The sequence below is a fragment of the Macrobrachium nipponense genome, chromosome 19 (genome assembly GCF_015104395.2).
Source record: "Macrobrachium nipponense isolate FS-2020 chromosome 19, ASM1510439v2, whole genome shotgun sequence".
In the NCBI taxonomy this organism is placed as follows: domain Eukaryota; kingdom Metazoa; phylum Arthropoda; class Malacostraca; order Decapoda; family Palaemonidae; genus Macrobrachium; species Macrobrachium nipponense.
Genome location: NC_061088.1, coordinates 45,322,808 through 45,349,183, shown reverse-complemented (window position 1 = coordinate 45,349,183; position 26,376 = coordinate 45,322,808). Strand labels below are relative to the sequence as shown.

Here is a 26,376-nt window from a genome sequence, read left to right as displayed (position 1 = left end):
TTCTAATTTCCGAAATAATTGCATATAAAAAAATATAAAAAAATTCTATTCGGTCAACTTTAACTCGTCGGATATGGTCAAAAACTGCAATTGTAAGCTAATACTCTTACAGTATAGTAATATTCAATCATTTGTCTTCATTTTGAAAGAAATTGGAAGTCTCTAGGACAATATTTAGATTTATGGTGAATTTTTGAAAAGATATTTGTTTACGTCCGCGCGTTACGAATTCATGCATTATTTTGTGATAATATTTTCTCTGGGTTTCTTTTATCGTTTTACAATGTGGTACATACCAAAATGATCACAATTTAGTGTATTACAACAAAAAAAAAATTAACTCGTTACCTTTAACCGTTTTGCGCATTCTTTAGAGGGGTGGCTTAAGGTGAATGTGGATGATGATGATGATAAAAAAAAAAAAAAAAAAAAAAGGGTAGCTTAAGGTGAAAAAAGCAGCTCAATTATAAAACAGGAATAAAATTTTAATATTTAGGATCTGCCAAGAGGGAGGATGTGAGGTTAGAGTTGACAGTGGGATAAAAGCCGCATGGGGGAAGTGGAGAGAGGTAGCTGGCGTGGTTATGTGATAAGAAAATTCCAATCAAGCTAAAAGTCAAGATATATAATACAGTAATAAAACCAATGTTAATGTATGGAGCAGAAAAATGGGCTCTAAGAAGAAAAGAGGAAGTAAAGCTTGAGAGAACAAGAGATGAGACTGCTGAAGTGGATTATGGGAATATACCTGCTTGAGAGATTGGAAAATGAAATAAGAAGAAGGGTAGGCTTAGTAAAGATTAGAGAGGTGATAAGAAGTTACAAATGAGATGGCATGGGCATGTGTTGAGGATGGATGACGAGGAGAGTAAAGAAGGCTTGGGAGGAACTTGTTAAGAGGAAGAAGATCAAGAGGGAGACAGAGAATTAGATGGCGAGATAAAGTCAACAGAGATATGGAAAGAAGAGGTTTGGTGGAGGACGATGCCTTTGATAGAGGGCAGTGGAGAAGGCACATCAAGCAACCGACCCCTTAATGTAGGGGTTATTTCAAGTTTGCATATGAAATACATCAAAAATATTATATAATTTATAACTTCCTTATATTAATAAAAAAATACATTTCCCTTGAAGTGTGTGGTTTGGTTGGCACCCTTGCAACACCGAATTTTGAGGAGACTGGTGTTGCTGCACGATAACTTACAAAATCTTACATATGATCATTTTCTTAATATAAAAAACATCAAATTTGACAGAATATTTTTATGATTATGAAGGAGAATTCAGATATACCGTGAATTTGGCCGTCGATATCAGATAATTTCTAGGCTGAACCATTGCTCAAAAATATTTGTGGCCAAAATGTCCTAAATTCCTATTTTTGTACCACCTAATCCTCTTGGCCTCTGACAATGGTGCTCGTCGGATTAGGATGGGGTGCAATCTAACAACTTTGTAAAAGGCAGTGGTATTTATGATCAGGCAACAATGTACTGCCTGATGCCTGGCAGGTGGGTGGCACAAGAGAGCATCAGGAGTCAGGTGTGTGTAAGAAACAGAGTTAACACATTGCCATAATACTACCCTAATTTATAGTTAGAATCTGTCATAATTTATTGGCAAATTCCATAATTTTAACATTGTGGTACAATAATTTGGTCCGACTGGCAAAGCAAGCCATTTGATACAATTAAAGAAGAGATCGAAAAGATCAGTGTCAACCTATCATCAAAAGGGGGTTGATAATCTTGTCTAGATTGCAACAAATGGGACACTAACTCTATTCATGGAGAGGTTTGTCTGATTTTTGGGTTCAAGTCCAGCCAGAGTACCCTGGACTTACAGCAAATTACTTTGCAGCACTTGATGCCGTTCCCAACAACATATAACTGCGATACTGGATTTTCTAAATAAGTTGATCTTAAAACTCGGAAGCGCAACCAAATCAATGTCGAAGCAACTAAAGCTCAACAGATTGGAGCCAGATATTCCAAGTTATGAATCAGAAAAAACAGTACCATTCGTCACATTAAGTATGGTTCGAGATGTGGGGAGGGAGCGTTGTTGTATGTTCACAAAATGTGTGCAAAATTGCGAAATTAATAATGTTGTGAAAGTTATTTCAAGTAAAATGTAACCACTGATGTTGAAGGTAAGCCATTGATAAATAATTCAGTAAGAATTTTAGTACTATATAATATTATACCCTGAATACACCTTTAGACCAAAGAGGGAAATTATCATAAGGGGTTTGCTTCATGAGTAATTCTAATAAAAGGGGTCCGCTGCACAAGAAAGTTCAAGAAACACCGGTCTAGAATGATTGAAACTGTGGCAATGTGTGAACGGAATGCTCAGTGTTTCTAGGAGTTACACTAAATATCATTCATAAACTGAACGCCTAGAAACCACTCTTATTAATTATATGGGATAAACATAGTTTAACGTTGTTTATCTTTAGATGATGATGTTCCTTAATTATATTCTAAGGCATTTTATTGAACTTTTATTAGGTGATATATTTCTACTAAATGAATTTTTTTAAATTTTACTTTTCAACCTCTTACTATCAATATCACTACCACCCATTACGAATATTAATATATAGGGAAATACATTTTTGCTTTTCTGTTTTACTTCATTATGGAGTGTAAACATTTTTCTCTCAAGGATCAACTAAATTCAGTCCTCAATATATGGTTTCCGAATTAGGCTATTCACTGAAATGAGCAGTTATATATTTGGCATAACGGCTGTAAAAGACCACATTATTGGTTATAAAAATCTAATACCACACAAATCCTTATAAACAAAATCATACTGCACATTATGGGATTCTCTGCCTTTCACAGACCAGGGAAGGGTCATTAGGCCCAGCCAAAAATTTATTTTACATTTTCTATTATTTTAATCAAAATATAAAAAATTTTTTGGTCTAACTCTGTATACACAAAACATGTAGGCAGTCAATTTGAGCGCTAAAGTAAAGCACTCTTCAGACCAAAAAAAAATTGTTAAGCCAAGTTACAAGAAAATATTATTACCACAATTCTTACAGAAGGAACAAGAAAGAACGATAGTAATTTCAATTTCCGTTAAACAATGTGCAGGAAAAGGGTCTTGCTCTGGGGGGCAACCTGTAACCAATTAACAGAAACTTTGTCTGCCAGATACTGCTTGCTGAATACTTCCACATATACCTATTGTCAAAACCATTGAGACAACTGATGCAATATTTTGTAACGTGACTGCATGTACAGATCCCGCCAGGAATTTCAACACACAACATAAGGTTATTGGTAAGCCATATGGGTTTGTTTGTATGGTGCTTTTATATTGCATGGAACCAGTGGTTATTCAGCAACGGGACCAACGGCTTTACACGACTTCCGAACCACGTCGAGAGTAAACTTCTATCACCAGAAATACACATCTCTCACTCAATGAAATGGCCGAGAATCGAACCCGCGACCACTGAGGTGGGACGCTAATACCATACCAACCAAGCCACTGAGGCCATATGGGGACTTATGGTAATACTGTAATGGGCGTTTACAATTTCTCTTCGACTATATTTGTTCTGTTACGAAGACCTCTATTGGCTGGAGGTATCTCAATGACAGTTTGTTTTCATCTATTTTGTCTGGTAAATCATTTAAAAAAAAAAAAAAAAAAAAAAAAAAAAAAAAAAAAAAAAAAAACCGCACACACACACATTGTGATGGCATTGTTATTATAAGAATAATATTTATATTACTAGCTTTAAAGGAATATAAACAAAATTAGGATAACAATAACCTCTGTGAAAATCAGATTCATTCCCAATTATTATACTACATCACCACCGTTACTCACTTGGTGAACTCTACCCTATACTAATGAAAAATTAGGAGGGTTATTGACATTTCAGTGCTGGTCTCTTTCATAAGTTCTCAATTTTAATGTTTTAACCTCCTGAGTTACTACTTAGTGGAGCTACATAAATAAATCTAGTGGAGTAGGATGTTGTCCCCTTCAAGATACACGAGTTAAACTTAATATACAAATGTAATTTCTAAAAGTATACTTCATGCGAAGTCCATCCAACAATTTACAAGTAATAGGCATGCAGGCAGTTGTAGTTCAACAGTAAAGACAGTGTCGAAAGACCTTCAGACTGTCCAAACAGACTTGACCCAGTTATTCTCAAAACAAATATCGGTGGACACGACTTTACCACTTTAGTTGAACTTCAAATGCCTCAACACTTGTCCCTAGTTTTCCAAACCAAAAAGATTCAAAGGCTTAAAAAAAATAAAGGTGATGCATGAACACTGATATTAAATCATGTATTCAATCAATAAGTGTAATTAAATACTCTCCTGAACCAACTCAGGAAATTTGAAGTTGCTTGCTTTACTTAAGCACAAAAGTAGAAGGATATCTACGTAGATGTGGAAACCACTCAAACCTCCACGCATATTTATTGATTGAATGAACATTGGAGGGGGGGGATGGAAGTATCCTTAAGACTTCTTTCCTATAATGTATTAGGCAACTGGAGGAATCGTTTTTTTTTTTTTTTTTATTGAGAAAAGGCCAATATATTATATAAGCTGCATGGTGGCCTAAGTTGTTTGGTTGACCTGATCAAGGTTCACTTTCGGGTACATGGCTCAAAGACTGCATATTATCCCAGCACCAGGCCTAATGGCCCACATTTCATGGATCTGTCATATGATGTTATACTTCTACCTTGATTATATCCCCATTAACCTGACCAGTTGCATTAAGCAAATAAATCCACCTGCTTTGAATGTTGGCAACTATAAACAGGTTGAAAGTATAATACGGGGACTTTACCTATTTCATTACATAACCTGATTTATAGTGCATTCCCTGACCACATTCGTAGTTGGCCTTGACAGCAACAGCCACTTTCCGTCACGGTCTTGAACCTGTGGCTTTCGTAATACTGTCAATGTAGATTTCGACCTTTTTCCATGACCCCGAGGAAGAAAGAAATAAATGTCTGATCACAACATCTAGCATCTGCTATTATGCAACTTACTTCCCATTGTAATTGTAACATTAGTCGTGGCCTGTTTCATTCATTTAGACCCTTGTATTTGTAACATGTTTAAAGAATAACCTAAAAGATACAATCAAAGAATTGAATACAAATTAGTTGCCTCTTAGATATTTTCTTTATATATGTATGTTTATGTCTTGTGAATGAGTTTTTTTTTTTTTACCAAAGGTTTGAATGTGGTCAGTTGCCACCCTGTATTATCCTTCAATTGTCTTGTCCCTGTGCCTGAGCAGTTGGATTTAATCTTTTTGTAAACCTCTTAAATTGTACCCTTGTTTATGTTCATTTGGGAAGGTTACTAATTCTCCAGGTGCGTTGTATTCTAAGTACTTATCTCCTTATAATGCCTATCTGTCAATTATACGACCCTTCCTTGTCCTCTCAGTTTCTAATGTATGTCAGTAATGGATGAAAACTAGAGCTGAAGTGATACAACACATCTCACTGTGGGAACTTCTTTGCATACTCCAATACGTCTCACTGTGGGAACTTCTTTGCATACTATTAATACATCTCACTGTGGGAACTTCTTTACACAGAAGACGTTTGTTTGTTTGTATGGTGCTTTTACGTTGCATGGAACCAGTGGTTATTCAGCACGGGACCAACAGCCTTATGTGACTTCCGAACCACGTCGAGAGTGAACTTCTATCAACAGAAATACACACCTCTCGCTCCTCAATGGAATAGCCAAGAATCAAACCCGTGACCACCGAGGTGGCTCGCCAACACCATACCAACCACGCCACTGAGGCGCTTCATACAAGATGACACATGTGACACATGGAATAAATACCTGAAGTTGTGAACAGCAACAGCAAGGAAGAGTTTAAAAGAAAGCTTGCCAAAATCATTAGGACACTATGAATAAACAGTAAAACCTGCTCCTAGAGATAAGTGAGCACACAATGTGTCCTCGGATGGAGTAACAAGTCTTTGAGACATCCTGCTCCCTGTAACTCTGTAATTCTCTCTTATTAGTTGTGATCTTGACTTCAAGGGAGCATGTACTGCCCCTTCTCCGCTCACAGGAAGTCTTTTTATAATTACTAATAAATATACCCAGGGGTTGCTGCTGGTTTTAGTTATCTTTTATAATAGTAAGGTCAGTTGTAATTGTGATTTTGCAAAGATATATTAAAAAATACTATTACAAAAAATTACAGCATCTTCAATCTCAGTAATTTTACATAAATATTTTACAACATATATACTCAAAATGTTACTGATCTTAGTTCTTGTCCATTTTGATAACGTGAGTTATTATAATTTTACAAAAAAATTAGAAAAAACATGTATAACTAAGTTAGGGCACTCAGGCAGATTTTCAAGAGTCATCTCCCTGTCATTTGGAGGTCTAATAAAGAAGGGCTGGGTTACTATTCACAACTTTGAAGACTGGTTTAGTAATCACTTGGTACAAGCAGTGAATAATTGTGCTTCTCATAGGATCTGTCCTAAAGGCTCTTGGACACTTCACAATTGAATGACATGCACCCTAAGGCAAAGGTAGTTAACCTTCCTGTAAATACTACATTCATTTTACAACCAATGGACCATGGTGTCATTGCCTCCAAGGCCTACTACACCTAAAGGACAACTCACAGTCTTCAAGGTCACATTCTTGTTTTTTACTGAAATAAGGACTTGTTTCTCAAGGACTTATTGCAAGTGCTACAACATTTATGAACCTGTGGAGAACATTGCAGATGCTTGGGACGAGGTAAAGAAGACCAATAGGAATGGGGTCTGGAAGAAACTGCATCTGCAGTTTGTGAATGACTTTCAGGCCTTTGAGAAGACACTTGAAAGGGTCACTAATCAAATTTTTGGAATAAGTAACTAAATTTGAAGGTGGATACCGATGATGTCACTTGAACCGATGGAATCCCATGGCAGTTATCTGAAAAGGGTCTCCTCCTGCTGGAGATGCAGATGATCAAGCAGGAGGAAGAGGCCCTACTGCCCATGTTGTTATAACCCTTAAACGCTGAACGGCTATTTTAAAATTCGTCTCACGTATGCCGGCGGCGTTCACGAGTGAGCAACGAAGCGGGAAAAATGTTTTTTTCAAAAAATCACAGCACTCTTAGTTTTCAAGATGAAGAGTTCATTTTTGGCTCCTATTTTTGTCATTGCCTGAAGTTTAGTATGCAACCATCAGAAATGAAAAGAAATATCATTATCATATATAAATATTGGGATATATGACAGCGCCAAAAAAAATTTCATATATAATTGTGTACAAATAGCGCTGAGCAAAATGGTTAAAGCTAACGAGTTAATGTTTTTTCGTTGTATTGTACACTAAATTGCCATCATTTTGGTATACAACACATTGTAAAACGATCAAGACAACACAAGAGAAAATATCACAAAATGATGCATGAATACATAACATGCGGATGTGGGGGGAAAAAAAAAAAAAAAAAAAAAAAAAAAAAAAAAAAAAAAAATCACCATAAATCTAAATATTGTGCTAGACTTCACGTTTGTTACAAAATGAAGGTAATTGATTGAATATTACTAGACTGTAAGTGTTGTAGCTTACAATTGCAATTTTCGGCCATTTCGCTCGAGTAGAAGTTGACCGAAGGACGAATTTTTTCTATTTATCGTTATTTATATGAAAATATTTCAAAACTGATAAAAGCTACAACCATGGGTTGTTTTTTGTTGTATTCTACATGAAATGGCACACATTTTCATATATAAAACTTTATGTAACAGCTAATTTAAAATGGTGCAAACATTACGACAATCGGACGAAAAAAATTTTCGGAAGTTACCGCGCAGACGTAAGGAAAAGGTTTATTTAATAAATTCACCATCAATCGAAATATTGTGCTAGAGACTTCCAATTTGTTGCAAAATAAAGGTAAATGATTGAATATTACTAGAATGTAATATTCTTAGCTTACAATTGCGTTTTTTTACCATTTCAGTCAAGTCAAAGTTGACCGAAGGTTGAAATTTTGGACTTGTTATTTATATGAAAATATTTCAAAACTGATAAAAGCTACAACCATGGGTTGTTTTTTGCTGTATTCTACATGAAATTGCGCACATTTTCATATACAAAACTTTATGTAACGGCTAATTTAAAACATGCAAACATTACGACAATTGGATAAAAAAAAATTTACTTTTTTCGGAAGTTGCTGCGTGGACGTAAGGAAAATGGTTTTTTTTTAATAAATTCACCATAAATCAAAATACTGTGCTAGAGACTTCCAATTTGTTGCAAAATAAAGGTTAATGATTGAATATTACTAGAATATAAGTTTTAGCTTACAATTGCGTTTTTTTACCATTTCGGTAGAGTCAAAGTTGACCGAAGGTTGATATTTTGGCACTTATCGTTATTTATAAGAAAATATTTCAAAACTGATAAAAGCTACAACCATGGGTTGTTTTTAGTTGGAAAAAGTTTTTTTCATAAATTCTCCATAAATCAAAATATTGTGCTAGCGACTTCCAATTTGTTGCAAAATGAAGGCAAATGATTGAATATTACTAGAATATAAGAGTTTTAGCTTACAATTGCGGTTTTCGACCATTTCGGTAGAGTCAAAGTTGATCAAAGGTTGAAATTTTGGCACTTATCGTTATCTATATGAAAATATTTCAAAACTGATAAAAGCTACAACCATGAGTTGTTTTTTGTTGTATTCTACATGAAATTGCGCACATTTTCATATATAATACTCCATGTAACGGCTAATATAAAATGGTGCAAAAATTACGTCAAAGTGACTAAATAATTTCAGATGTGTCACATGCTTTAAGTGCGAGAAGAAAGAAATTCGCGCTTGCGCGCCTGTATAACAATTGTAAACAAAACGCCTTGATCCGTGAGCTCCCAGCATCCTCCAGGGCGCGTGATACAAAAGTTTTCCCCTAGTAGGCCTATAACCATTTTTCCGCGAATTTTTTTTAAAAACTTTTTTTCGGCGACCATACATCCAATCGGCACCCGACCGACAATTTTCGTTGGCGTTTAATACGTCCAATCGGCGTTAAAGGGTTAAGAGTAAAGGGCTGGTCAAAAAGGTACACCGAGATACGTAAGATACATACTTAAGAGGGGTCACGGATTGGCTCAGTTTTAATAAGGACACCTATAATGATAATGATGATGACGATGATGATAATAATAATAATAATAAAAAAAAAAAAAAAGTCCAGCCTAGCTTTTAATGTTTTCAAGCAGCATTCAAAATGCCCATTCAAGTGCCAACCACAGGATTAAAGGTATGGAATTCTTAAATATTTCATTTTTTGTAAATTGCCTAATGTAAAACATGACTTAAGATGAAATACAACTTAACCAAACCTTAGGATCAGGTCTCCATTATAAGTCGGAGACTGCCTGTATATGTTACTCTGATAATACTCTTTAATGTTTCAGATCTTATTTTCCCATAAACGATAACATACATATATTCAAAACATTAAATCTATTATTCACATACCAGGCGGCTCTTGTTTCTCCGTCCAAGAGGCAAGGCATAATGAGCTTCATACCACTGCCTGAAAGGGGTTGCATCAATAACAACGATGGCATTCTTCACAAGAGTCTTGGTCCTGACCAGTTCATTGTTACTGGCATTATAGACTACATCAATAATACGAGTCCTTCGTGCCTGACCTAGAAATTATGAATTGCTCTGTAATTCAGTTCTTTACTATGAAGCTGGCAATACATTTTATTCTAATTATTACTGTTCAAAAATAGAAACTAACAACTGGCTATCATTATACTCAATAAACATAATATCTATCATTATACTCAATAAACAAAATATACAAGTGCATAGGAAAAACAAACCTTCAGATGCCCAAGAAAAATTACCAGTGTCCAATCTCAGAGCACGATATTTTTTGCCACCACCGCGAGTTCTTACAGTATGGATTCTCTGAGGACCAAGCTGTCAGGAGAGAGAAAATCAACAGTCAATTAGTTTTCCTTAATATTCAGTTAATATAGTCAAAATAATGAAACATCCCAACCTACTGAATACAGCTATTGTAGGATTTTTTTTTTTTATCTACCAACAATACTAAAAGAACTGTGCAAACATTCAAATAATGCAGGATTGACAGGTTAAAACTTGCATAAAAATAAGGTTCCACAAAATCAAAAAACTCCAGGTGAGGTTACGCATCAGATTCCCCCTTTTATACACTAATGCTAAATGCTCTGTACTTTCTACATACATTAGGAGATGCCAACCAGTATAAGTGAAAACCAACAGATACATAAAAATGCACATTTCTAAAATGTTGAAGCTGGGTCAGAGAGGTTGTTTTACTGACTCTGCCTTATCAGACTGAATTCCCAAATATTTTCCATTGTACCCACAACTCCAGGAACAAATATTCAATACTGAAAGATAATGTAAAATACAGAAATAGTTTAATGAAACTGCTGACAAAATTTTTTTTAAATAACTGCTAAATGACAGGAAGAGAATGAATGAGATGATATTCCCCAGAAGCGAGTTCATAAAAAACTGAAGTCACTTGTAAGTTGAGTAGACTAAAATATGGTAAGAGCCATGGGAAAACAGGAGTGGAGGGAGAGTACTAACAAAATTAAATAAGTGGTACAGGAGAAGCAACAAAATTATACGTGAAAGAATATAAGGCTGCATTATAAGTGTGAAAAATGTGAGGAATGACATACTAGGGCATGCTGTGACAGGTCACAAATCTACTCAGTAAAATGTGCAGTAATTATAAAACTACTAAACATGAATTGCCGAGTTTTAGAAAGAATACAGACAGATGACCAGCAAATTTGATGATTGGTCAACATTGGAATTGCAAATTTGGTGACTGGTCAACATCAGAATTTTTTTTCAAGTAAAATGATATTGTCATGTTACAATAAAGTTTTATACATACTTACCTGACAGATATATACTTAGCTATAGACTCCGTCGTCTCCGACAGAATTTCAAATTTCGCGGCACACGCTACAGGTAGGTCAGGTGATCTACCGCCCTGCCCTGGGTGGCAGGACTAGGAACCATCCCCGTTTTCTAATCAGAATTCTTCTCTTCCACCTGTCTCCTGCGGGGAGGCTGGGTGGGCCATTAATCGTATATATCTGTCAGGTAAGTATGTATAAAACTTTATTGTAACATGACAATATCATTTTTATACATTCAACTTCCCTGCCAGATATATACTTAGCTGATTAGCACCCATTGGTGGTGGGTAAGAGACAGCTAACTACTGAAATAGACAGGTAAACAACATATGTTGTATTAATAAACCTTGGTTCCTACCTTATTAGGCTGAAGACTTCGCGGCTACTGCCTTGGAGTCTGCTTAGCCTCAAGAGCCTCAGCGAGATATTGATCTATGGCTAAGAGTTCTTGTGGGTCTGCCAATGGGGTCTTATCCACTTACTCGGCAGAGCCTAAAGGCCTTTGTCATTGGGTGCTATTCCACTAACATGACAATACACCTTGTTCAAGGAGCACAAAACCGATCCCGATCACCTGATCCTAACATCCATGTTAGTTCTAAGATTGTAAGGAGTTATCCCCGAACTCCTTACAAACAACCAAAAACTCGAAACATAATTACACTTTCATTACAAAATATACAAAAAAAAAAAAAAAATTTTGTACTCCCCTACTAGTCATACATACCCTTGATCCCCTACCAGCAATGACACTCTGCTCCCGTGCGACAGTAGTGAGCTTGCTAATAGAAAACCAAGCACATATCTGACAAGAGGGTTTATGTACGATAAAAAACACAAAATTAAGGATCAGTCTTTGCTCCAAGACCCAGTACTGTATCTGCTGATACAAAAGGACCTAGCGAGAAGCACTTCTCATAGGTCACTCTCACATCCTTCAGATAATGAGATGCAAACACTGAATTGCACCTCCAATATGTAGTCTCAATGATATTCTTTAGAGACATATTCTTTTGGAACGCCAAAGACGTTGCTACTGCCCTCACTTCATGAGTCTTGACCTTTAGAAGACCGAAGGATTCCTCTGAGCAGTTCTTGTGAGCGTCCGTAATAACGCTTCTCACAAAGAAAGCCAAGGCGTTCTTGGACATGAGTCTTTTGGGTTCTTCACCGCACACCAAAGACCTTGTTGACAAGCTCCCATCTGTCTCTTCCTCTCTAAATAATATTTAAGAGCTCTCACTGGACAGAGAGATCTCTCTATCTCTCTGCCTACAAGGTTAGATAGGCCTTTTACCTCAAAACTTCTGGGCCACGGTTTTGACGGGTTTTCGTTCTTTGCCAGAAACATTGTCTGGAAAGAACAGATGGCAGCATCTCCTTTGAACCCCACCGTGGAATCCAGAGCGTGTAATTCGCTCGTCCTCTTGGCTGTAGCGAGAGCCACCAGGAACAAGCATTTCCTAGTGACGTCGCGGAAGGACGCCAGATGTAAAGGCTCGAATTTATCCGATGAAAGGAAGTTTCAGGACCACGTCTAGATTCCAACTAGGTGTTCTAGGAGTAGCTGCTTTCGAAGTCTCAAAAGATCTAATTAGATCGTGTAGATCTTTGTTGTTAGCAATGTCCAGGCCTCGATTCCTGAATACTGAAGACAGCATGCTTCTGTATCCTTTTATTGTCGAGACAGATAGGTGTGATTCCTCTCTCAGAAAGAGGAGGAAATCGGCAATATTCACTATAGAGGTACTGGAGGAGGACAGCTTCTGACCCTTACACCACCTCCTAAAGACTTCCCACTTTGACTGGTATACTCTTCTCGTCGAAGCTCTGCGGGCTCTAGCGATAGAGCCCGCAGCCCTTGCGAGAAAAGCCTCTCGCTCTGACAAGTCTTTCGATAGTCGAAAGGCAGTCAGAGCGAGACCTGGGAGGTTGTGATGAAACCTCTCGAAGTGGGGTTGTCTGAGTAGATCGTGTCTGTTTGGAAGCGATCTGGGGAAGTCCACTATCCACTCCAGTTACCTCCGTGAAACCATTCCTGGGCTGGCCAAAATGGGGCTATGAGTGTCAACTTCGTGCTCTTCGAAGCTACGAACTTCCTGAGCACTTCCCCCAGGATTTTGAACGGGGGAAAGGCGTATGCGTCCACACCCGACCAATCCATGAGAAACGCGTCTATTGCGAAGGCTCTCGGATCTTCCACTAGAGAGCAAAAGATCTCTATTCTTTTGGAGATGAACGTCGCAAACAGGTCTATGTGAGGTCTCCCCCACAGGGACCAAAGACTTCGACACACTTCTTCGTGTGTAGAGTCCATTCTGTGGGAAGGACCTGATTTCTCCTGCTCAGTCTGTCCGCTCTCACATTCTTGATCCCTTGAACAAACCTTGTGAGAGAGTTATGCCTCTTTCTTCCGTCCAGGTTAACAGGTGTCTTGTTAACTGATAGAGGGAGAAAGAGTGCGTGCCTCCTTGCTTGCGTATGTAAGCCAGAGCCGTGGGTGTTGTCCGAGTTTATCTGTATCACCCCGTCTCTGACTATCTCTTCGAAGAACTTTAAGGCTAGGTGTATGGCCACAAGTTCCTTGCAATTGATGTGCCAGGACACCTGTTCCTTTGTCCAGGTGCCTGACACCTCCCTTGCTCCTAGCGTCGCTCCCCATCCCGACTCGAAGCGTCGAAGCGTCGGTAAATAACACTTGGTCTGGGTTTCTGCAGAGCAAGCGATACGCCCTCGTTCTTTTGAAGCGGAGGGATCCACCACTTCAGATGATCTTTTACTTCTTGTGGAAGTTGGAAGATGTCCGAGAGTTGACCCGTCTTCCAAATCCACACCTCTTTGAGGAAAAACTGAAGAGGGCGAAGGTGAAGTCTCCCTAGCGAGAAGAACTTTTCCAGTGAGGACAGGGTCCCTAAAAGGCTCAGGTAATCCCTCGCTGAGCTGTTCTTTCTCTCTAAGAAGCTCGAGATTCTCGACAAACCTCGAGCGATTCTTTCTCGCGAAGGATATACCCGAAAACCCCGAGAATCCATCTGAATCCCCGCCAGAATAGACCAAGTTCTGGCTGGGGATCAGTTGTGACTTCTCGAGGTGACGAGCAACCCTAGGCCCGAATCTATCATGTTTCCTTGTTACTTCTAAGTCCTCCAAGCACTGAATCTTCGACTTGGCCCTGATCAGCCAGTCGTCCAAGTAGAGGGAGATGTTTACCCCTCTAGGTGAAAGCCACTTGCTACATTCGCCATCAGGTTGGTGAATACTTGTGGAGCTGTAGACAGACCGAAGCACAGAGCCCTGAACTGAAAGATCTTGTCTCCTATTACAAAGCGAAGATATTTCTTTGACAAATGGTGAATGGGAACGTGGAAATATGCGTCTTGCAGGTCCAGAGAGACCATCCAATCTCCTGGACGAAGAGCCGACATTACAGAGGCGGACGTTTCCATGCGAAACTTCTTTTTCTGTACGAAGCGATTCAGAGCGCTTACGTCCAGAACTGGCCTCCACCCCCCCCAATGCCTTTGGTACTAGAAAAAGGCGATTGTAAAATCCCGGGGAGTGTGGATCCTGCACAAGTTCGATGGCCTCTTTTTCCCACATTTTGCTCCACCATTTGAAGGAGAGTCTTTCTCATTAACCTCTTCATTACCGAAAGTTTGTTTGGAGGTAGGTGGGTACCACCATTCAAGTCTACTACACCGCACCGGGTGCATAAAGGTGGTATGCGTAGTACCACCAAAACTCTCTTTTCAGATAGGGACTCCAATCATCATTCTGTAATTTCGGTTTGAAGAGTTTGGAGCAAAATAAACAGTATGACACGATGCCAGACGTATGATGAACCCAAAAAAATATTATTATTGCTTATAGTAAGTGTAGGTGACAGATGAACTGCGTCTCAACAAAAAATCACAAAACCAGACAAGCGTAAAACATGTAATAACTTCTACCCAAGTAAAAAAACCAGTTGTATCATCATTTACTGTATTTATTTATTTATTCACATTACATTTTACAAATAAAAGATATGAACACCAGATAAATGAAGGTAGAAATAAAGCCTTATAGTAACTTTATATATATAAAAAAACCAAACCAGAGAAAAAGCGATTTTTTCTGAGGACAAGAAACTTGAAAAATTAGTTTTAGATACCCATGATGCCCCTGCCCCTAAAGTTGTTTTCTGATGAAACTAATCTTAGAAAACGTAGAAAAATGACATTGACCAATTTTTGAAAGATATACTATAAAATTTGCGATTTCCATATTTATTGGCGGGGCTTTCGCTTTAGTTTTTGCTCTTTTTTTTTGTTATTTACGTGCTTATTTACGGTTCTATTTTGATAATACTTTCTTTATGTGCATGTTCCAGGTGCAATATACCAACATTCTGTAAGACCGAATTTCTATTCAAGACCGTAGTTTTCTCACCGCCACCAGTGTCCCTTGTACAAGGGACACTGAGTTTCACATTTTTTTCATAAATCATTTATTTTCCCTGTAGGATGATAAAACTAACAGAGAATATGCGTTTATTATAGTGCTAATAATACCTGATAATTTCATTAGCCTGTCTTGATTAGTGTATTTTTTGGCAAATATTTTTACGATCGGCACCCCTCCAAACTTGAGTCATTACCGAGAGATTCAGTTCGGCAGCAAACGCAATGTTTACATTCTGCTCACCCACCCGGTAAAGAAGGGGTTAACGGGTCTCTGTACCTCGCTGACAGTTCCCGAGGCGTAGATGTTAGGGGAGGGCTGTCGTCGAAGGGGATTACATATCCCTTCTTCAGGACCGACACTGACCAAGGGTCGGCTCCCCCTTTTTGCCCATACTCCTGCAAAGTTCAGGAGTCTGGCGCCCACTGGTGCTTGGAGGAGCAACAAGTCACTTTGATTTCTGAAGGGCCCCCTAAATGAAGACCTTCCTCTCTTTTCAGAGCTCTTCTTTCTGGCAGGGGGGACGAGCCGCTGCACCTCCACGAAAGGGCTGCTGAGGAGGACGAGAGTCCTTCTTAACCGTCGACACTGCAGGGCGTCCTTTCTTGGACGTTTGCGTTAGTAGGTCTTGTGTCGCCTTCTCAGTTAGCGAGCGAGATATATCCTTCACTAACTGAGAAGGAAACAGATGATCCGATAGAGGGGCGAACAGTAAGGCAGTCCTCTGGCTCGGAGAAACCCCTTTCGATAAGGTAGGGATCCATAAACTGATCTCTTTTTCAGGAGACCCCAGCACCAAAAAGGGAAGCCACTTCACCCGAACCGTCCTGTACTGCCTTGTCCATGCAGGACAGGACGCTATGGAGAATTTCTGGGTTTTTCAGAAACTCCGGATCCTTAGATTTGTTGGCAGAACTCCGAGTGACCAATCCAGAAAATTGAACACCTCTAAAGTGGACAAAAAGTCCCTTTAGAAAGTGGTTCAACTCTGAAGAGCTCCACGTCGCTCTGACCGATCCTAAGGAGTGACGTCTAGAGGCCTCCACTAAATTGGAAAAGTCGGCAACTGCCGAGGCAGGTAGAGAAAGACCCATAGTCTCTCCTGTCCCATACCAAATACCTCTCTTTCCGTGCAATCTGGAAGGAGGCATGCAGAATACCGTCTTTCCTAACTCCTTCTTCTTGTCCATCCAAGAATCTAAAGAATGGAGTGCCTTCTTCATAGATATCGCAGCTTCATTTTTAAAAAGGCCGACGATTTTGCCGTAGCCGAGCTCGAAAAGAGCGAACGAGGAGAAGGAGGAGCCGCCGGACTAAGAGAATCTCCAAATTCTTGAAGTAATAATGAGGCTAAGACTTTATAACTAGAAAGTCCCTCATTAGCAGGAGGTTCGTCATCAGACAACTCGTCTTACCCTCGATCAGACGAAGGAGAAAGTTCACGTTTTGGAGGGGAGAGTCCTTCCAAGACCTCCTATGTTCTGAAGGAGAGGAGCTCCTATTTGGAGAAGAGTCATAACTCCAGGAACGAGTCCCCGACTCTTGCCTCCTGGCTCTTGACTCTTGACTCTTGCCACCTCCTGCCTCCTGCCTCCTGACTCCGGACTCCTGCCTCCTGACTCCGGACTCCGGACTCCGGACTCCGGACTCCTGCCTCCGGACTCCTGCCTCCTGACTCCTGACTCCTGGACTCCTGACTCCTTGACTCCGGACTCCGGGACTCTGCCTCTTGGCTCCTGGCTCCTGGCTCCTGCCTCTTGCCTCCTGGCTCTTGCCTCCTGCCTGGATGCCTCTACACTCCTGGCTCTGGGCTCCTGCCTCCTGGTTGACTCCTCACTCCTGGCTCTTGGCTCCTGCCTCCTGGGTGACTCCTCACTCCTGGCCGGTGCCAGACGTCTGATCGGTTCATCCAGGTTCATACCGGAAACCTCACCCTCGAGTAGGAGTATCGATCCTGGAGGCAGATACCTCCATACGTCTGGAGGATCTTTTAATAGGAAGGGAAGTGTCTTTCCTTCTAGGAGGCTCCTTTGACAGGACTCCTACAAACGACGAAATCTGTTCCTGCATCGCCATCATGAACCTCTTTGTAGCCTCCTCTTTATCCTCTTCGGGAGGAGGGGAAGGAGGAGGGGAGGAGTCCATAGCCTCCACCTCCTGCCTCCTTCTCACTCTGGTTGAAAGAATGGCTCTTCTTGCCTTCTTCACTCCCGATGGAGACTCCTCAGGAAGTTTTCAGGGCTCGAGTCAATATTCGGAGCCTTCCAACTCCTCTTGAGAGGCCGAGATCGATCTGAATCTCTCCAATCACGTCTCGGTGATGAAGATCCGACGACGAAAAACACTCACGTAGGACGCTTTTACAATAGCGGTCCTTGGCAGTCTGGGGTGTCACAGAAACCGCCGAAGGGACACCTGATCGGTGGGGATTCTCCACAACCTCCTTTCGGCTTTCGACATTCCTTCTCCTCTGGGCATGTGAGCTTGGAAGAGGTCTAGACCTAGGAGCGTTGCTGAACCGACCAGATGCCCCCTCCACTACACTGGGGACACTCATATCACTGTCACTGAAAAATCACTAGCCTTACCTTGTATGGCAGCCATTTTGTTTTCCATCAACTTGAAGGCTGCTTTTAGATCCGCAAGTTCTTTTGCTGGATCTACAGGTTCTGCAATAGGAGAAGGGGCTGCAATGGAAGGAGAAGTAGCAATACTTACCCTTGGGGAAGATCCCAAGCTTGGAATTAGTTCAGATCTAGAACTACTTAAACTTCTATGAGAAGCCTTCCTCACTCTTTCTCTTTCTAACTTTTTAAATAATTAGTTAGATTCTTCCATTCGTTCTCACTCAAGTTCTCACATTCCTTACAAGTATTAGTAAAAGAACATTCATACTCCCTGCACCTCTTGCATACCGTGTGAGGGTCTACCGAAGCTTTCGGCAACCTCACCTTACAGCCTACATTCACACAACGTCTCACAACCATACCAGAGTCAGACATTATTAAAGAAAATTCCAAAATCAAGTCCACAAAACAGTCCACAAAAGCGTATGCCAATCCAACAATCCAGATACGTCACCAAAAGTCGGTCAAGAAGATCAATTGCCGGTGAAAAAAGAAAAACCAATCGAGAGGAACCAACAACAATGTTGATGGTCCGGGCGACAGAAGAATTCTGATTAGAAAACGGGGATGGTTCCTAGTCCTGCCACCCAGGGCAGGGCGGTAGATCACCTGACCTACCTGTAGCGTGTGCCGCGAAATTTGAAATTCTGTCGGAGACGACGGAGTCTATAGCTAAGTATATATCTGGCAGGGAAGTTGAATGTATAAAATTGTATTTTTCCTAACTATACAATCCCGAGGTCCCATACATTATGAATTACTTTCAGTGAAGCTGGAAAACAGCCGCTAAACTCTTGAACAAGGTAGTTAGGCAGTGATTAACCCTGGATAGGTTTGCTGGATCGAGCACGACCAGAGGAGTGTTTCTCAAAAAACATGTTTTTTCCCCATAAATCATCATTTATCTCAAATCTGAGTGTGATCGACCTGCAAGAGGATAGCAGAACAGACACTACAATCATGTCGAAACCTATTTTTGCCTTGCCTTTGTCCTTTCCCCTTTCCTGAGTAATATTTTGTTTTAAACATGTGTGGGATGTTTTAAGTTGTTGGCAACTGTAGGTAGATGGTGTGTGTACATTATGCTTGCCATTCGTTGTGGCTGAGATGCCTTACATTGCCATTTGGTCCAATTTTCTTTGAATGCCAATTTCTCAGTTTTTACATTTATTTTTTGCATTTTTCATCAACAATGGCCAGCAGGCAGTATTCTCTGGGAATGGATGTCATCAACTTACTTCTAATGGAATTATAAGTCATGGTGATGATAATTTAGAAGTTGCTGACACCTCTAAGGCAAAAACCTCAAGTTTGTGTAACAGTGTTGGACGAAAAGGTGATGACCTTGAAATGATTATGACACAAGGTGAAGAGAGGGGGTGGGAAGTAGTGGGTCTGCCTTTTCTGGTGGCGCACCTCTTTAATCAGCCTCACTGCGTAGAAAGTTACCAATATATAGAGGCAAACGTAAACGTGAAGCTGTTTGACGTATTTGCAGATCATGGTAAAAATGGTCCCCTACAAAGCACCCTGCCCCTTCTTAGGTTTCTGCCAGAGCCTAAGAGAAAGAAGGCCGTAATGAAGCTTCACAAGAAGGTGAAAGTTCTCAATATGTTGGTGGGCAAAAGTTTCACCGAGGTTGGCCACCATTTCAATGGAGAGAGCATGGCAAGAAAAAAAAAAAAAAAAAAAAAAAAAAAATTGGAATCTGCACTCACATACTGGATCACGGACTGCCGTAAGAACGTGACCTTCGACTCCAAATTCACACGCAAGACAGCAAGCAAGACTTCTCTACCAGCAGCTATCAACTGCTACAGGTGGTACGGAAAGATAGGTGGCGATAGGCACAGGAAGGCGTTGAAGAAGGAGAACTGGAATTCTTGGGCTTTGATGAACCAGCTCCTGAAGAGGAAGATGAGGAAGAAGAGCCACAACCTGGACCATCGTCAGGTCCCCAAGGTCTTCCGGCGAGCAAAGGACGGTTCCACCGGTTCCAGAAAATGTTCCATCAACAGATTGTTTCCCTATATGGGGAAGCTGCATTGGCCAACAAAGAGGTGGCCACAACATATCCAGATATCTTTTAAGAAGATTCTGTAGGAGAAAGGATACTGCCCAGAACAGGTCTTCAATATGGATGAAGCTGGCCTGTTCTGGAAATAGACGGCGTCCCAGACATATTTAATGAAGGATGAAACTAAAGTCTCTGGATTCAAGGCACAAAGTACAGGGTGACCCTTCTGATGTGCGGGAATGCGGCTGGCTTTATGCTGAAACCAGGCCTCATTTACAAGGCTGCACAATCCCCAAGGCCTATATCACCAAAGTCCTTACGGAGTACTGGTTCCATCGAAGCTTCAGCGCCTTAGTGGTGTGGTCAGTTTGGTCTTGGCCTGCACCTCAGTGGCGGAGAGTTCAATTCTCAGACATTCCATTGAGGGGTCAGAGATGTGTATTTCTGGTGATAGAAGTTCACTCTCAACGTGGTTCAGAAGTCACGTAAAAATGTTGGTCCCGTTGCTTAATAACCACTGCTTCTGTGCAACGTAAAACACCAAAAACAAACCATCAAAGCTTCATTCCTCAAGTTAGGCAATAATGGACAATGCTGGCGGCCACCCTCTCAATCTTTATTACAAGGGAGTCCAGCTAGAGTTCCTCCCTCCCAACACCACCTCTTCCCTCCAGCCTATGGACCAGTATGATTTAAGCATAAATTCACGATTGCTACATGCATGTCTGTCATTGACCGGTTGCTGAAGGATATGAAGGAGACCCTGAATGCATGCTGCAGTAAGCTTGGCCACTAATAAAGCAGTCCAGTTGACAAAAATTCTTGGTGGTGAAGGCTTTGATGATATCACCAAGAATGAAGTCGGCAACCTCCTTGATGTCCACTCTGACCCCCCAACAGACCAGGATTTAGAAGCCCTGACGACGTATGACATCGAAGAAGACACTCCAGGTTCAGGAGAGCAGCATAGAATAGGAGGACGGCCTGACTTTAGAACACCCGTCCCAAGTTAAAAGAATGATCGAAGTCCAAGAGTTTGTTGCAACATGGGATCTTTACATGGAACGCTCCATAAGTTTTCCAACATTTATGATACAGCATTGGAGCCCTATAACCAAGCCCTCACCAACATGAAGCAGCAACGACAGCAGCTGCCAATCGAAACATTCATCACACGTAGGAAGGACCCTCCAAAGCCTCCCGAATCGCCTGAAGTAGTGCCCCTTGAATCGCCTGAAGTAGTGCCCCTTGAATCGCCTGAATTGCTTCCCAATTTACCTCAAGAAGTGCTTTCAAAGGAAATGTAATTCCTCTGCTTAGTTGTGCAGTCATATCTTTGTCACTCATCAGACTGCACAGCTAATTCATCATCATCTTTAATGAACAGTCATCACTGGTGAGTGCCTCACATATGTTGTAAGTGTAAAAGAATATGTGCATGACTGAATACTTATGGGGGAAGGGATTATCTTCACATATAATACTTCAAAGATTGATATGTGCCATAATAAGATGTTATTTTAGTATATTTGATGTAAGATGGTATTATTAGGGATACTTTGGTGTTTCCACATCACAGGATAGAAGTTTTTTTTTTTTAAGAAGGTTCCATGTATTTGCAGGTATATATTTTATTACCAATATGGGGGTGGGGGTTTGCATAAATTTTCCACTTCAAAAAAAAACCTTTGCATAAATTTTCTGGTTTAAAGTGTTGGTTGAGTTTATAAGCACGTCTTGGAATACCCCTAGAATAAAAAAAAAAAAAAAAAAGCAATTTTATATTTCACATCTAACCTTGGTCATTGCCGGGGGGCGACCAAGCTCAAACTTCCTCTTCTTACGGGGTTGGACTCGCTTGCCACCAGTGGCACGCCGTTTATGCCAATGATCTCTCGATATACCTGAAAATCGGAAAAAAAAAATCCTTGAAATGACAGATATTAACAAAATGCTGTATCAGAATACTTCTACAGTTTAACTAACATACATGAAGAACTACTATGAAATATGATATTTGTATATACTTACCAAGTAATTACATAGCTTCAGTTTCCTGCGTACGGCAGCCTAATTCAAATTTCGCGGTTAGCGGTTCAATTGTTCAGTGTAGATATACAGTGCCACCCCCCAACGGCAATATGCTAGACAACTTAGCAAAGCACTTCATTGTTTCATGTATAATGTCCATCAGAGGGGAGGCGGGTGGGCTTTGATCACATAATTACTGGTAAGTACTATGCAAAACCTTATTTCATTATAAAAAATATTTTTATATAGGGGACTTACCCAGTAATTATATAGCTGACTCCACATTAAAGAAGTGGGATCATGGACATATTCTACTCCAAAGCATTACATCCACATTAAAGAAGAAGTGGGATCATGGACATATTCTACTCCAAAGCATTACATCATGTAATGAATTTGAAAACATTAAAGTTGCTGGCAGTGAAAAAACAACGCTTGTTATTTTCTAGTTAAGAGCACTTTGCAGATGAACACTACCTTTGGCTGGCGCTAATCACAACTTATAGTGGCGTGTCAGTAGAGCCAAGAATCGCCTCCTACTTCGGGGAAACTTTGCAGCAAGGGGAATGCTCCAATGGCTAGCAAAGTATGATAGGTGCCCACCCTTGCCCCGGGCGTCGTACCAAGATATAACCACCAGAAAACCACCACCAGACAACACTGACACTTACTCTGAAAAAAAATCAAGACCCATCCAATGAGAGCGGTGGGTGCTCCAGGTACACTGTACCCCCAGACTCGTGAAGAGATAATAGAACATCCCGTGCATCCTTCTGCGATAACATGCCAGTCACTAAAAATGGTCACAAGGTAATGAAAATTTCCAACTTTTACTTTTTAACCTACATATAAAATATATTAAGCACAGATTGTTTATGGCTCCGGTAGCTCGATGGCAGAATGGGCGTAAAGAGTAAAAAACGCCTGAAAACTAAGGAAGTAGAGGCTATTCTTACATCCTTAGCTTCACTTCAAAATAGGCCAAGTTAAGTACGTACATCTTAGTTTTACCAGACCACTGAGCTGATTAACAGCTCTCCTAGGGCTGGCCTGAAGGATTAGATATTTTAACGCGGCTAGAAACCAATTGGTCACCTAGAAACGGGACCTACAGCTTATTGTGGAATCTGAACCACACTATATCACAGGACCTACAGCTTATTGTGGAATCTGAACCACACTATATCGAGAAATGCATTTCTATCACCAGAAATAAATTCCTCAGATTCAGCGTTGGCTGAGCAGGGAATCTAACTTCGGACCACCGGATTGGCAGCCGAGCGCGAAAAACACTCATCCAGTGAGGAACTCAAAATAGGCCAAAAAACACTGAAAAAGTTGTTAATATGGACTTCATGTTTAAGACACGCAGTGTTTTCAGTGTTTCCCCCCCCCCCAAAATAAGCCTGTTCTAGGGTGGGGCGCGGAAACTTCCCGATTTGAAATGCGTCTGTTTATGGCAACACTAGTTGTGGTAAAGTGGGGAGGGGCTAGCTGGGAGGTTTGTGTTCACACCCGTGTCAGTTGGAAATATGCAGTGGTTGAGGGAGGAGCGCGCTTTTGCTGTCGAGGCGTATTTCTCTTAACGGCAGTTCTGTCACCACAGTGCATGAGATACTGGTGTGAAACAAATCCCAGAGAACTTCATGAGAGGCCCCTTCATTCGGATCGTGTCACGGTATGGTGTGCAGTGTCAAGAGTAGGGATCATTGGCCCTTACTTTTTCCAAGAAAACGGTGTTGCCGTAACAGACACTTCAGAACGCTATGTGACAATGCTCAGGGAGTTTTTTATGCCTGCTCACATTAATATGGACCTGGATAATGACAACGTGTGGTTCCATCAAGATGGGGCCACAGCCCACACTGCACGCATTTCAATGGGATTCCTGATTTAGCCCCGTGATTATTTTCTGTGGGGATACCTCAAATCCCTGGTTTATAACGACCGTCAACAGACCCTGGAAGACCTACAGAACGCCATCCGAACTGAAATAGCCAAGATACCGCTCAACATGCTGGAGTAGACCAAAGCTTCCGAAATAGTCTGAATTAGTGTATTGACAATGGAGGTGGACATTTAAATGATATTGTCTTTAAAACAGTGTATGTAAAAGTAAATCTCCCATGTTGTGTGAAAGGCATAAAAGAAGGATAAAGAATTGTGAAGTGTGAACAGGTTTTTATTTAATTTTCAAATCAGAAAGTTTCCGTGCCCCACCCTGTAAGATTATAAGAATGGGATAACATTTGAGAATTATTTAAAGGTAATTATTTACTTGTGTCAGTCAGGCTAATGACCAATGGCCAGTAAACAAAATCTAAACATAAAGGAATGATGTAAAATCATGAATACTTAAGGCAATTATTAACCAACGACTTGCTCATAGTATAAGCCCAGTGAGTAAATCATATATGCAAAAGCATAGGCCTAATTGAATGGAGTTACATTCCAGGACTATTCCCAGAGAATACAAATATCTGGCTTGATGATAATCTGAATTAATTAAACAAACACAGACAAGACTCATCCTGTTCAAAGGCTACAAATGTGTTCCGGTGGTTGTGTAACACTACCGAAATCCGGTGATATATCTGGAAATTAAGAACAAGCTGCTGTAAGCACTCATTTTCAGTCAAGCACGGCAGGAAACAGAATGAAGTGCTGTGCCAAGTTGATCCTAGTATGTATTGCCGTTAGGGGAAGACACTGAACAATCTAAGCGCTACCTGTGAATTTTTAATTAGGCTGCCGTACGTTGGAAACTATAGCTATATAATTATACTGAGTAAGTCCCATATAAAATTGTTTAAATAATTTCTATTTTGCCAGATAATGCAAACCAGAGCCTTATACGAAGGAGTATTCTTCAATATGAGCTGGAATTGGCCATACAACTCTGTAGCAAGATGGTAACCGGTGGGGGATTATCCCTTACTCATTTATTGCCCCCAAACACATTGGCAGAAGTTGAAAATTATAAACCTTTCAAGTCTGTTTACCTAGGCAAAATAACACACCTTTAAATTAGCATTTTTCTATGGTAAACAAATCATTCTTTTGTGAACAAACTTGCACGTATTTCAAGTGGAATTTTGAGTGAATTGTGAACAAATTGTATATAATTAAGATCAAATTAGCACTGTGGAGTTTCAGTTGTGATGGCAGTAATGATGCAATCACCAATTACAAGGTAAAAATGCATTTGAGTTCAAAACATGGCCCCAGGAATAAGAAGTCTCATACTTTCACTGGTATTTTTAAGTAACTGTGGAAATTTATTTTTCCTAGTTTTAGTGCTTTTGATGAAGCAGCAGCAGTTAACCTTTGGCAGTCAACTGTTATTTACCATCAATCTGTACCCAACAATGAAGGACTTTTGGAATCCAGGGTTTTGGGTGGGGGAGAACAAATGTTAACAAAGCAGCCATGTTTGGGTTCTAGTAGGGTTTGAGGGAGACCCATACCCTGAGGGAACCATATATTCCATGAAAGGGAGAGGCTGAGGGAAGACGGGGTACTCAGGGTGGTGGTTGAAAGAAGTTACGAGTTGGTAATTAAGAGGGGGTGTTAGGCTACTACATCAAAGCACTATTTACTACTGTAGGAAAAATCAATTTCCAAAGTAAAAGCAGGTGCACAATCATTACGAATTTGGGAAATACAAACACTAAATTCCACAAAATAATATAAAACACTGTAAACAGCAAGAATAATGTTTAAAAAAATACTGGGAAGTAATGAATTTGTGAGAACGGGAGGAGTGTGGACATCCAGGAGGGGGGAAATGGGGTGGAGGATGTGACGTAATAGTCTCCACCTTCTGAGGGTTGTGACTAGATGGATGCAACAATGTTCGAGTGATATCAAAGTAAATGAGAACCAATCATCAAAGTAAATGAGAACCAAACTTGATACTCCCTGTTCCAATAGTAACAACGAATACCACCACAGCATAATTTTCAATAATACAAAGAAAATACGGCCTGGTATGATTGTAATAAATAAGAACACTACCTATCACACCTGAAAGCCTTTCTCTGGAGCTCAAGCCTGCACTCCCAACTGCAACAAGGGGAGAGCACTTTCCTGATGAGGTCATTAGGGTAAAAAATCACGGACGACCAACCCTCATCACGCTGGACGGGTCTTGTTCACTCGATATTTTATTGGTGAAACAAGAACACAATTACAACTTTAAGCATACCATTCAAAAGATTGTAGTTTCGCCAACATAATATGATATATG

General features: G+C 40.4%; 1 protein-coding gene across 1 annotated transcript in view; it reads right to left on the bottom strand.

The window, feature by feature from the left end:
* The window catches only part of LOC135216805 (small ribosomal subunit protein eS8-like), a 58,574-nt gene that overhangs the window by 6,764 nt on the left and 25,434 nt on the right, over positions 1 to 26,376 (bottom strand). Inside the window, exons 2-4 of the mRNA XM_064252301.1 lie at positions 21,894 to 22,000; positions 9,903 to 10,002; positions 9,547 to 9,722 (exon numbers count right to left, since the gene is read on the bottom strand). Of these exons, the coding sequence (XP_064108371.1) occupies positions 9,547 to 9,722; positions 9,903 to 10,002; positions 21,894 to 22,000 (383 nt within the window). The remainder of the gene's footprint in view (positions 1 to 9,546; positions 9,723 to 9,902; positions 10,003 to 21,893; positions 22,001 to 26,376) is intronic.